Below are 12,975 nucleotides of genomic sequence, written 5' to 3'. Positions count from 1 at the left end.
GATAGATAGATAGATAGATAGATAGATAGATAGATATTTATTGATCCCAACAATTAAATTACAAAATTACGGTGTTACAGCAGCAAACATACATCAGTCACACAACACAGAATATAAATATAAATGAGATACTAGGATACAACATTCATACATACAATATACAGGAAATAATAATAATAATAATAATAACAGTATTAAAATATAAGAACAAATATTTGAAGATATACAGGATGGGGAAACAAAATGTGCAACTGCTTAAATAATATGCTAAAATGTAAATAAACCAATTGTGCAGGTTGCACTTAATAGAGTATGGTGGAAAATTACATTTTAGCCATGTGAGACATATAGGTTCCTATCCAGAAGCACATGCAGCACACACACACGCATGCACGCGCACACACACACACACACACACACAAACACACACACACACACACACACACACACACACACACACACACAGACACACAGTGTAGTAGCAGCAGCAGTAGAGGAAGCTTCACTTCAAGATCAAGATAAAGAAAGGATCAGGGATCACAGTCTGATGAAATGATTATGTTAGTGAGAAGTGGTGGGGCATAAAGTGGAGGATGTCACGTTCAAGGTTGGAGGGAGCTGAGGAGTTACAACCTGTAACGGGGACAGGATTATCTCTGCTCACATAATGATGACACACATCCGGACGCCTGGCACACTGGCAGGGTGATATACTGTACGTGTTAACACCAGCTGTTTCAGAGCTTTGCTTTGCCTGTTTATGCATGTCCTAATATAAGAATCTAACAATCATTGAGGATGATTTCTTAGATGCAAAGCACACCCTCTGCTGGTTTGCACAGGGCCCAGAATTCAGTAGAAATATATGGAAAAATAATACAGCCGTGTGGACCCCAGGAAAAGGAGCTGTTGCGTCGGCTAATGGGCTCCTGATAAATGAAATAAAACAGACACTGAGCGCTGTGACGGTAGCACAAATCCATTACTATTGATCTCTTCAGAGATAAAAAAATAAATCAAAAATTGTCAAAGAGAGAGATATTCTACATATCTACAGTGGTTTTGAATATAATTGTTAACATCAGACTATTGTTGTAATGTTCATTTTATGAATTTTACATTTTTTCTCACAGCCTGTACAGTACTGTAGTACTATAACACACAGTTACCCACAGGTCTCTATTCAAAATGATAAAAGTTCAAAATGTGCTCATTAAAGATGGTCAACAACGTACATCCAGGTACATTACAATAGACATTTCATATTTGCAGTGCGTGTCTTTTTCACACTTCTATTACATTGTCCAGTTTGCTGAATAGTGTTAAAAAGGGAATGTGGGAGAAAACGGATCATTCAAAACAAACCCTGTCTCTTACACATGTGCAAAATGCATCTGGGTTGCTGCAGGGACAAAATCACAAAAAGCAGAAACTGTTTATTTTTTTTGAAAAGGAGTCAAAATTCACACGTCCACTCCTGTAGCTGAATTTTCCCAGACATAGAGGAGAGGGACACATGGGTCCCAGTGAGGGTGTGTGTGGGTATGTATATGTGTGTGTGTGTGTGTGTGTGTGTGTGTGTGTGTGTGTGTGTTCAGGGGCAGTGGCCTCTGCTTTAGACAGTGACGGTGTGTGAGAATCTGCAGAGGTGTCACTTCACACCTCTGTGGCCTGGTCTGGACTTATAAACCAGTGCAACAGAGCTGAGCAGCACTTCCAGCCTCCCAGTCCCTCCAGTCAGACCACGGACTCCCTCCACACAACATGGATATCTCCCCGGTCCCTCTGCTCAACTACGGCCTGCAGTACCAGTGGGGCTACGACTCGGACCTGTCTAGCATCTCCTCTTCAGAAACCCTCTCCCCGGTCACGTCTGTGGACTCCAGCCTCTCCCCGTCCTACCAGCAGCCACAGTCCACTCCTAAGGCAGCTAAGACTGGATATTCCCAGAGCCTCAAATCGTCCCCGTCTGGACGCGGCAGGAAAAGGAGCCGAGCCACCCGGATGCGGAGCAAGCAGAGGGAGAGTGCCAGCGAGAAGGAAAAGCTGAGGATGAGGGATCTGACCAAGGCTATGCATCATCTCAGGTCCTACCTTCCGCCCTCGGTGGCCCCAGCCGGACAGACCCTGACAAAGATAGAGACTCTCCGCCTCACCATCCGCTACATCTCGTACCTGTCGGCCCAGCTGGGCCTCAGCGAGGAGAGGGAACAAGGAGACACCTCGGCCAGCGGCACCTCCTCACCTGACATCCTCAGCTACTTCCAGCATGCCGCCATGGGAGGACAGGAGGAGGCCCAGCTGCAAAACCAGAGCCTGGACCAGAGCCTGTACCCAGCCCAGTGTTACAGCCAGAACACCATGCTGCATTCCGGGAGTTGTAGTTTTGGAGTGGATCAGTACAGGACACAGTACAATGAAGCTTCTCAGGGAGACATGAGCATGGAGGCCATCCTGCAGTCACCACCAGCAACACAGCCCTGCTGTCAGGTACGTCAGCATATCCTCTTTTTGTTACGACACTCTATATGTAGAAATAACACATCTTGCATTCAAGCAAAACTGCTTATCAAATGTCCTGTTGATTTGTTTATTCCAGATGTGTGGAAAAGACTTCTGCATACCGTTGGTTCCCAGAGAGTACTGGGGTTAAACGCTGCACCATCATCCTCCTCCAACAACAGATGCAAACTACTTCTCTATTTTACTGCCTCACTGTGAAACATGTAATTTATTTGAAATATATGCTATTCTACGTTTTATTTATTTTGTCCTTTGAAACGTTCCATGTAAATATTGATATGTCTAACAACTATTTTTATATGTCTTGGTACCATTATTTATAATAAAATTCTAAAACGTCTCATGTTTTGTCATCATTCAAAGCCTTTCTCCCATGATGCAGTTCAGTTCACTCTACCTTGTTGGTACAATGCTACAGAGCATCCTCTGCTGGCCATGAAGGCACCCTACAAATCCAGATTATTATGTTGCATATCATATTTTTTCCACGTATGTTAGAAAGAATGGGTCACTTGCGTGACAGAGCAGCATCACCAAAAGCCAGCGTCCCCTGGCTGCACACAGCTTCGTAGTGAGCTTCAAAGAGCCATTTTCACTTGCAGCAGCCAGCCGTTTTCAGTGAAACATCTCAGAGAAGCCACTGTTGGATACCAGACAGACACAGAGACTCACATGGTGAACATAGTGGGGCATTTAGCAGTTAAAGAGGCAGATATTTCCCTCAGGAGTTGGTGGAGAGTGTAGGTTCAAATAGTTTTCAAGTCTGTCTGAAAAAAACAATATTTAGGGGTCCATATAACAACTCAACCTTGCTTGCTGTAATCAATGTGAGTCATATGGGGCAAAAATCCACAGCCCTCCTTCCATGCAAAAATCAACATGAAGCAAATGTGAGGCTTTATTCATCTGAGTTAGGCACATTGAACAGTTATTTTCCAAGTTACAGTCTTTTCAGTACAAACTTCCCTCTCTTTGTTAACATACTTTTTACTGCACTTTTCTTACTACAAAGACTAACTTGGATGACTCGCTTTATTTTGAAATGCTCAGCCTGCAGAAGCCTTATATTATCTTTAGATGAACTGAGACATAAATCTTTGCACTGTGGAGGACCGGGGATTCTATCACTTAAAATGAAAGGGATTTGGAACGGGCTGTCTTAACAACCATTACGATTGATAAACCATTGCTTCATTGTTTACATGGAGACCTGCCAGACCTTTGCCAGAATTTTGAACCTATCCTTCTGCATCCTATCTTTTCTGTAAAGTACAACTCTTCATTGATGTTTCACACTAACATATTTAAACCCCAAACATGTACTATATACGTAAATATAGTGGGTGTCCTGACCATGAAGCTCAGATTGATTCCATTCGGTGACCTGTGTGGAGTACCATGATCAAAGCCCAGAATTAGTTTCCCTACGGGGACAATAAAGCACATGCTATCTTAGCCCCCCCCCAATGCTTCCTGTCAGCATTGTCACTGTTAATGATCTAAAAAAAAAAAAAGGCATATCATAATCTTTAAAAATAAGAACATATTCAACATCATTGTATTCAAATTTCCAGCAGTGCCCATCCACAGTCCATACTTTGGTCTGCATTGGGACTTGAACCAGCAACCCTCCGGGTCCCAATCCAACTCCCTGTGGACTAAGCTACTGCCACCCCAAAGTATTGCGTTATATCATGTAGCAACATTTTATGTTTTAAAATATGTCCCAGTTTCTATGAGATAACAGAATATTTTAAAAACAATTGAAACTACAATAACTCTACAGCAGATGATGCATGCAATAAATGTCGCAGGCATATATGTGCCGTAGAGAAGCATCTTACAATCCAAAGTGAATATTACCTGTAAGGTAGCATCGATGGGCACAAGCAGCATCACCAATGGAAAGCCAGCCCTGCAGAAAGATTCCTCTCCCGGCCTGGAGCAGGTCTGAGACATCGACCTCTGCCACAGGTTATCTAGTTTATTTAGTGTATATTTGTTAATGGGGCTCTGCAAACACAGAGAGGTCATTGGCACCGCTAAGTCTAGACTAAGATATAAGATCCTCCCTGCCTTTCCCCTCTTTTCTCTCACCTGCAGCCCTAATTACCTGCTAGTGCCAACAGAGAGGGCTTTATTATTCATGGAGAAGTGTGGATCTGCATGGCAGGCAAAGAGAATTAGGCCTGAGTGTTTAGTTTGCCACATACATGCAGTTCATTTAACACGCAAGCAGCAAAGCCTAATATACTCTTTTAAGTCTTTCATCACAGAAAAGCTAATAAACTCTGTGGCCTAACAGGATTTGGGATGAAAGAGTTAGCACTGCTGTGCTGATCATTCTCTCATTACATGTGAGTAAACACCGTCGGAGCTTCATGTGGATTAAGAGAAGACGGAGCCTCGCTATCATCAGCCTGGGAGGGAAAGAAGAAAGCTGACAGCTGGGGAAACTCTGCCAAAGGTTTGGAATGGAAAGTAATAATCAGGTTGTCATTTGAAACAAATAGAATTTCCACAAAAAACATACACAAATGAAACCAGAAGAAGAAAATGAAATGAAACTGAAAGGATCCCACCTGTAAAAACTTTGTCAAACTTTAAACAACCCAATTCTAAAGTGCTAGAATTAGTAGCTGTCAGCCATTTCATATGGGCGTCACTCATTATTAGAAGAACCTAATTTTAATATGCTCATTAAAAAGGTGACCCATACTGTATGTCACCGTGAAACAGATTAGCACAGTAGGAGTTACATATGTAACAAAAAAGGATTAGTTACAACAACAGAAATATAAATGCTGAGTGGCTGTGACGTGTTATTATGTCCAATAAAGTAATGATGTAGGGGGGTCAAAGGTCACTGTGGGTCAGCTGTCAAGCTCCAACTCAAAGTAAAAAAACAGCTTTAGCCAAATAACTTTTACTGTCATTTAGAAATGTTTTTTCTTAGATCAGATGTGTGTTTTTCTTGCATGAGTGAGGTGGCAGAGATCTGTGTGAGACGGGTTCCCACGTCCTGCAGAGCAGGAGTCAAATGTGACGCGGCGGTTTGTGGGAACAGTGCTTGGGACGCAGATCCACAGGAGACACCTGATGATCAAATCCATAGAAATATCACAGAAGATCCTATGTTGAACTATAAAACATACTGTGCTAAATGAAATGAATTGTGTGCATGAATGGAAAACACATCGTTATGCATTAGTAAAGTTATGTGATTATGCTAAAATGATTGCAGCGTGGCAGCAAAAAAAATCAACAGAATAATTTGTATTGTTGTTTGGAACATCTAAATTTCAATAGCAACAAATCAATGAAATCAGGACTGATTTGATCATAAGGGGGAAATAATCCTGCTAAGTATAAAGTAATATGAAGGTGCAAAGAAAATACATAGAAGACTGACAACATGATGCATCTTGTCATCATCTACACAAAGAATTATGATCTCTCGTCTTCACCCTCACTTATTTGTTATCATGTAAATCTTCTCTGCCACCAATCTTATTTAGTATTAAGCACTTCTCTCCAATATTATAGAGAAATTAAACTGGCTTGTTTATAATGATAGCAATCTAGAAAATGAGATATGTTATTTAACCAGGTAAGTCTGAGGTTGGAGGCATCATAAGGCCTAATTTCTCCGATGTAAAATGTGTTGGTAGTTATTGGTTGTGCACGTTCTTCCAGTGTGGATCAGGGTTCCCATGCCAGTGAGGCTGACTGCTGTCCAAACAGGACGAGGTGTAAACTCCTCACACTTCACAGCTGCCCCGGCCGGCACACTTCTGCAGCCTGACCTCGTAAAGACAGGACACCGGGGCAGAAAGAAAGCGCAGCACTAATGACATGGAGAACTGCTAAATTAACTCCGAGCAAACTACACAACTTCAGAAAAAGAGATTTATTACCAAATAACTAGCACTTATGAGGAATTTGTCATGGTTGTTGGTGCAACATATTAAACGTTCACATGAAATAAACAAACATTATACACAGAAACCGATAACACTTATAACTATTTAACATTAACAACAAAAAGGCTGTATGGATTACTGCAGCACATGCAAATGTCATGGGATGTGCAACAGTTCAGGACATAAAGAATGTGCAGAGGACAGGATGTAGGCTTAACAGTCCATTTTAATGTGCATGGTTGATGATGATGATGATGATGATGGGACACAGCATTGACAACTGTACAGTGCTAAATCTTCTTCACCATTCATGTGATAATGGTTTGTTGTAACAAGTCATCGGGCAGCTTCCAGTCACAGCCCATGACACATTTTTCAAAATTCCTAATGCAAGATTGCTCAGGTTCAGAGACAGACCTAAGGACAAGCCCTGTCCTGGCAGGGTCATGTTCCCAGGCTGCAGGAGTGTGTAGTGTGAACTTGGCTACTACTTTATGAGGCTAGTGCGAGCAGCCAGGTCACACCTTGTCCTGGAGCTGGCATGTTTCCCATGGGACCCCCTGGCCTAGGTGTCAGCGTTGCTTCCAGAGCTTCTCAGGACCAGAGGTGGCTGCTGGAGGTGCAACTTCGCACCTCCCAGCACATATATGGAGCAGCCTGTCTGGTCCTTCTCACTATCCTCTGCCTGCCTTACCAGCGAGACACTGACCACTCACTGCTCAGGGAAGAGCTTCCAACCACAGCGCCGACTACAACTACAACAGCAGCAGATATGGAGGTGCCCTACTGCTATCCTTTCCAGCTCCAGGACAACTCCTTCTTGTTTGACTGCGAGTCCCTGCTGGACAAATCCTATCATCCTCTTGCTTACGATCCAGCCTTGGACCCTGGCTACTTCAGCGCTGGCAGCAGCCTGTCTCCCACCTCTTCTGTGGACTCCTTCTGCTTCTCCCCAACCTCCCTGCAGGCTGCCGGAAATGAACAAAACATTTTGGACAGTATTGTCTTTAAAAGCCCTGCAACGCCTCGTCATACCAACGAGACACAGACTCTGCCCTGCTCAAGATCCTCCAATCCAATCATCTCCACCACAAAGAAATCCAGATCCAGGTATCCGGGGAAGAAGCGCCAGACAGCCAGCGAGAGAGAAAAGCTGAGGATGAGGGATCTAACCAAGGCCCTGCAACACCTCAGGACGTACCTGCCGCGCTCAATGGCGCCAGCCAGACAGACCCTGACCAAGATCGATACGCTGCGCCTCACCATCCGTTACATCTCCTACCTGTCGGCTCAGCTGGGTCTCAGCGAGGAAGTGCTGGAACAGAGGACCTTAGGTTTTGTGGAGCAGCCCCAAAACCTGAGCACGTTCCTGGGTCAACAGCCAACAGCCAGCTACAGCCCACAAGAACCAGACTGTAACTCCATGAGCCCAGCCCAGCTGTCCTCTCTGCAGCACTCAGATCAGGTACGTTCATATCGTGGTCATACAATTCCACACATTTCATAGCTTTTAAGCTAAAGACAATTTACTTTACAATGATCTTGTGCTACAGTTGAATAACTTCCTAACCACAATCTTTTTTCTGTGGTCAGGTTTCAAGTGGAGTTTTCTCCACCAGCGAGCAGTACTGGATGCCACAGCAGCAGCTCCACAATGCAGCCTTCTCTGGACACCGCTGAGAGATATGGCCATCAATCCATCTAACTATTCTCATTGCAACAATGACTGAACATTCTTTGAACTTCTCATTTTTGTTATTTTGAACAAAATATATTTATGTTCTTTTTCTGTGTTTTTATGAATTTGTATGTATATTTAATGTATATTTATTAAGCCTTTACAATGTGAACAGAATAAACATTATTTATCAAAAATTACCCTCGAGTAAGTAGCATTCATTCAAATTGGTTTGTTGTGGGTTAACTATTTCTGTATATTTTTTTTACAAACTAAACAAAGGTAATCATGCACACTTGGTGCTTGGCCTCCACTTCCTTACACAAACACTGCAGCTGTCAGCAGGAAGGGCGAAAAAGGGAGCACATCCACTCTAAAGTCCTTAAGGAAAGACCCCCACTGAGAGAAGTGGCAGCTGAACTAGGACCAGTTAATTGGCACCTTTTTATCCTGTGTAAACACGGCCGGGGGTTGAGATCATGAAAGGAACCTCATGATAAATAACTGGCTCTGGATTAAGTTCACAATCTTTGCCAATACTGCTGATGAACTGGTTTTATTTCACCCCCAGTTCTGATTGTCATTTCCTGCTGGAATACATTTCTCTGCAGTTAAATGACAATTAATTCAATATTGCAAATAATGGCAATAAAGATAGCTGGCTCACTTTGTCCAATGAATTGTTACACTGTTCCTATGTCAACACTGTGTTGTTGCTGAGATGCCTGGAGTGGTTATTTTTAATAACTGAAACTCTGAGGACATATGCTGTATTGCCAGGCATTTTCCATTTATATGGGACTTGTTTCCCCTGCAGTGCTTTTAGTCTTGAAACACAAATAAACTTGAAACACTGTAAAAATCCCCAGGATGGTCTCATGTAATGTTCCCTGCCTTCTTTGGGTTGCTTCTTTCAGAAGAGCTACATATCCAAGCTCATTCAAAGTACTTTTTGAATGCAGAAGTACAAAATGTCACAACTTCATATGGTTTTTATTTCATCAGACTGGCTAAACATATGGGGGTGCAGCCTGCTGAGCACAGAAAGTCACACTTTTGTATAGTGACACTTAGTCAAAATCTTAATATTCCTCTATTGTTGACAGTACGTTCAGTATTAAAACACATTGTCCACATGCAAAACTAGATTTTGGTATCAAATAGACTTTGTCCATAAAAATGCCTTAATCAAAGCTTTACATTTAAAAAAGTTCCATCACATTTAGAAGAGGTATACGTTTGATTTCAGCTGGATTAAAACAGTCTACATTTAAAAACTGTGGAGAACATCAAACAGGAGACGCTTCACTTTGGAACCATTAAGCACCAGATCCTTGTTCATGGCCACCCAGTTCATGTTGGCCTTGGTCCTCTCTAGTGCCTGCTCAAGAGACGTGGCAGCCGAGCCTTACTGCCCTGCGTTGCCTTCTTTGAACTGCAGCAACTGGAGGGAGGGGGGGCGGGGTTACTGGGGTTCAATTCTGCATGTAGAGTACAAAACTAAGAAGTACGTCTGCGTAAACAGGTATTAACAAAACACAGAACTGAACAATAAGAACATTTCTTCACCATGTAACATTACATTCATGCTAGTACTGTACCTGATGCACAGTACCTTGCAAATATTATAATTTACTCACAAATTGTCAATGTAAAACAATATGTCATCCAGAAAATGACACAATTAGCGGAGAAACTGTACCTGCTTGTACTCAAACTCAGAGGAGAATCGTTGGGTAACTCCATTAACTAGTCCTCCAACAGAGATTGATCCACCACCATAGCTGAAGAAAAGGGAAAAACAAGACACACTCTGATCATTTTGCAAACAACCACAGGCTGTCTAACCAACCCAAAATCAGCATGCTAACATGCTCACAGTGACAATGGGGGTCATCCCTATGTTCCCAGGGTTCTCAATGTAAGAGATTGGAGAGGGCAATCTTTACAGTTCAAATTGCAAAAGAACAAAGGGAGAAGGATAGCTCAAAACAGTTTTAATAGTAAAAATCCATTGAGCCAATGTGGAGATGTAAATGTCTTCAGTACAGAAAACAATCTGTCCGCAAATTTGAGGAGGTAGGTTCCAAGGAGTACATCAGTAGGCTACAATCTGTAGATGAGTTATTTAAACATAACTGTCCAATGGAAACATACAGTAAACATTTAACATGAGTGAAAGCATAGCTGAGAACATAAACATGAAACATGAAACCCTTTGAAAGGTCTCCGCAATGTGTCATTTATAAGGGATATTGAGTTGGGAAATATAAGACCTTGGGGACATAGATACGCTCACTGACAATGCTTGTGCCGGTGTTTAGCTGTTATAATGTTTATCATGTTTTAGCATGTTAGCATTTGCTTTATGAAAGAGGATCAGAGATTGAAGAGAATGACATCAGTTCTGCAGGTATTTGGTCATAAATCCAAGTGTTGGTCAAAGGACAAACGATCATCCTCTGAGCTCTGTGGATATCTGTGCCAAACTCCATGGGAATCCAACCATACATAACTGAAAGATGTATGCTGGGATTCATTTCTAAACAATATTATTTTGAAAAAGTATTATATAATTAAATACTTTTAAATTTGACTTAAAGAGACAATTATATTGTTAATGGCAATTATCTCTGAGACAATTAATTGTACAGTTAGCAAACATTTGGAATTGTTACAGCTCTAACTGTGACATTACCAATTGACAGCACATAAATAAAGCACACAAATTTCCTTCAGGATGAATAAAGTATCTATCTATCTATCTATCTATCTATGTGTGTGCATCAGGGAAAACTCACTCATTGAAAAGATGTTCCCATGTGGTTCTGACAAAGTCCATGCCAGGGGTTGACCGATGGGGTTACGAGCTATGGAAACAACGGTGGATGTGGCATCCTGCTTACGGATCTTTTTTGGGTCCAGACCGTACTCCAGATACCTGAAACAACAAAAACCTACCTGCATGGGTCTATACACTTCACTGCGGTCAAATATCAGAAAGAAATAGTTCAAGCTGCATATGGCTGTCTCCCAGGGCATGTATTCAACTTCTTTACTGAGGAACTTGGTAGTCCTCAGAGCCAGAGTTGTGTCCACCATCTTTGCCCTGATTAAGGCACATAAAGTGGATCAGCTCGCTTTCAATGTTTACCAACAAAGCTTTGTCAAAAATATGGCCTTACCTTGCAAGGTTAAAAGCATTGTCAATAATTTGAGCTCGGTTAATCACTGGAATATCCTGAAAATGAAAAATGAATAAAGTTTGGGGCTTTGATAGTCATTTAGTAACACTAACATTACAGCCATATAAACATGTACATACAGTGCTGTACCTGATGTTTGGAGCTCAGCTTGGTGTTTAGACACACCCAGTTTTCAGAGTCGTAGTTGACTCAGTAGAATCCCTTCTTATCAACATTGGCGAGTCATGTTTGTGTTTTTTTAATTTAAAATGAAAATAAATATCTTGTTGTATTGTATTCATCTTTTTGCCATGATCTGAATGTACACCTGAAATAAACCTTCTTGTGTTAAGAAGCCAGTACTGCTGTTCCACTCCACCCGTCTTAATCCATGAAATTGGGAAAAAGCACTCACAACTAGAGCCACATCCATCCAGCCATACATACAGTATAATAAACACAGAGCATACAGAGATAGCAGGTAGTGGCTCAACATAGGCTACAATATATTCAGCATATTAAATGATTAAGAATGTTTCCTACTTGTACAATGAGGGTGTGTCCACAACAGAGTCTGGGTCCAACAAGAAATAAGTCTGGGTGATTCTTCCAGTCTTGGTGTTGATGGTGACCACTGGGAACCCCATCTGTAGAACCCACCTGTTCATGATAGTCTCTACAGAGTTGAAGCTTTATGCCTGCTTCATCCACTGCCTGATAAGAGCAATTATGAGTAATAGTTTGACTCTTTGTTTATCTCTGCAGAAGAACTATTATACTTATATATATTTCAACATTTCTTGGCGTGACCTTTTACCGGATCTCAGAATTGACTTATTCTACTGTTAACCATTGATCATTAAAGCACAATAAACAGAGCTGCCAACTTTTCCCCAAACCTTGGAGTGAGATTTGGGGGGGGCAAACCCATATTCTGCCGCGTACAAAGCAATGTCTTTGGCTCTTTCAGCATCATTATACTTCAGGGTTTAAATTGGGATTTGTTATATGTGGGGGATGGGGCTCTCCCTAGGGGGGTCTGGGGGTATGCCCCCCCAGAATTTTTTTTAGAAAAATAAATCATTAAATGGCACTTTCTGGAGAGTTTTGGCCAAAAAAAATGGAGAAATCAAGTCTTGCATGATATGTGCAAAACTGTAGGGTTAAGAACCTTTGCATTGTTGTAGTATCAACAGGTATTAGGGCATTTAGCATTTACATTATTAACTTCTTATGATATAAGAACTGACCCAGACAATGTGCCAAACATAATGAACCACATGAAGAGACAGGAGCATATGTCAGCAACAGATGAAAAGATTTGGGTCTGTGGTGAACAGGTCCAGGGGTCCCTGCCTGGTGTAGGGACCAGGGACCCAAAGTTAAATTAATGTTGAGGGATCAACTTAGACCACTGAAATTCTAAAGAATGAGAACCACTGTTTTGCATAAATTCTAATCCTTTAACCTTTGTGCCAAGGCTCAGTAATGTTTGGCCCTCATTCTCTGTGGCCCACTTACTGTATTTAATTTTTGGGGAAAATAAAGACTATTGTTCATTTTATGAAACATTCAATTAATTATTTACAGTTACATTTTGAGATGCACCGAGGTTAGAGAAGCACAATAGTGGCCCAACGTTGCAGTATCGTATATGTAGTATAGT

General features: G+C 41.7%; 1 protein-coding gene, 1 long non-coding RNA gene and 1 pseudogene across 2 annotated transcripts in view; 2 read left to right on the top strand and 1 right to left on the bottom strand.

Moving 5' to 3' along the window:
* The first annotated feature begins 6,997 nt into the window (after window positions 1-6,997).
* Window positions 6,998-7,961, top strand: LOC117945934 (mesoderm posterior protein 1-like). The gene has a single exon (XM_034873684.1). The coding sequence runs from the start codon at window positions 7,219-7,221 to the stop codon at window positions 7,951-7,953; it is 735 nt and encodes a 244-aa protein (XP_034729575.1). The 5' UTR covers window positions 6,998-7,218; the 3' UTR covers window positions 7,954-7,961.
* A 409-nt stretch (window positions 7,962-8,370) lies between these two features.
* LOC117947885 lies at window positions 8,371-11,226 on the bottom strand (annotated as a pseudogene).
* A 206-nt stretch (window positions 11,227-11,432) lies between these two features.
* The window catches only part of LOC117945980, a 12,373-nt gene continuing 10,830 nt past the window's right edge, over window positions 11,433-12,975 (top strand). The window contains exon 1 of the long non-coding RNA XR_004656941.1: window positions 11,433-11,551. This is a non-coding gene — a long non-coding RNA (uncharacterized LOC117945980). The remainder of the gene's footprint in view (window positions 11,552-12,975) is intronic.

This window comes from Etheostoma cragini, chromosome 1 (assembly GCF_013103735.1).
Source record: "Etheostoma cragini isolate CJK2018 chromosome 1, CSU_Ecrag_1.0, whole genome shotgun sequence".
Classification (NCBI taxonomy): Eukaryota; Metazoa; Chordata; class Actinopteri; order Perciformes; family Percidae; genus Etheostoma; species Etheostoma cragini.
Note: the sequence above shows the minus strand (reverse complement) of the source record. Positions and strands in the feature narration are given on the sequence as shown.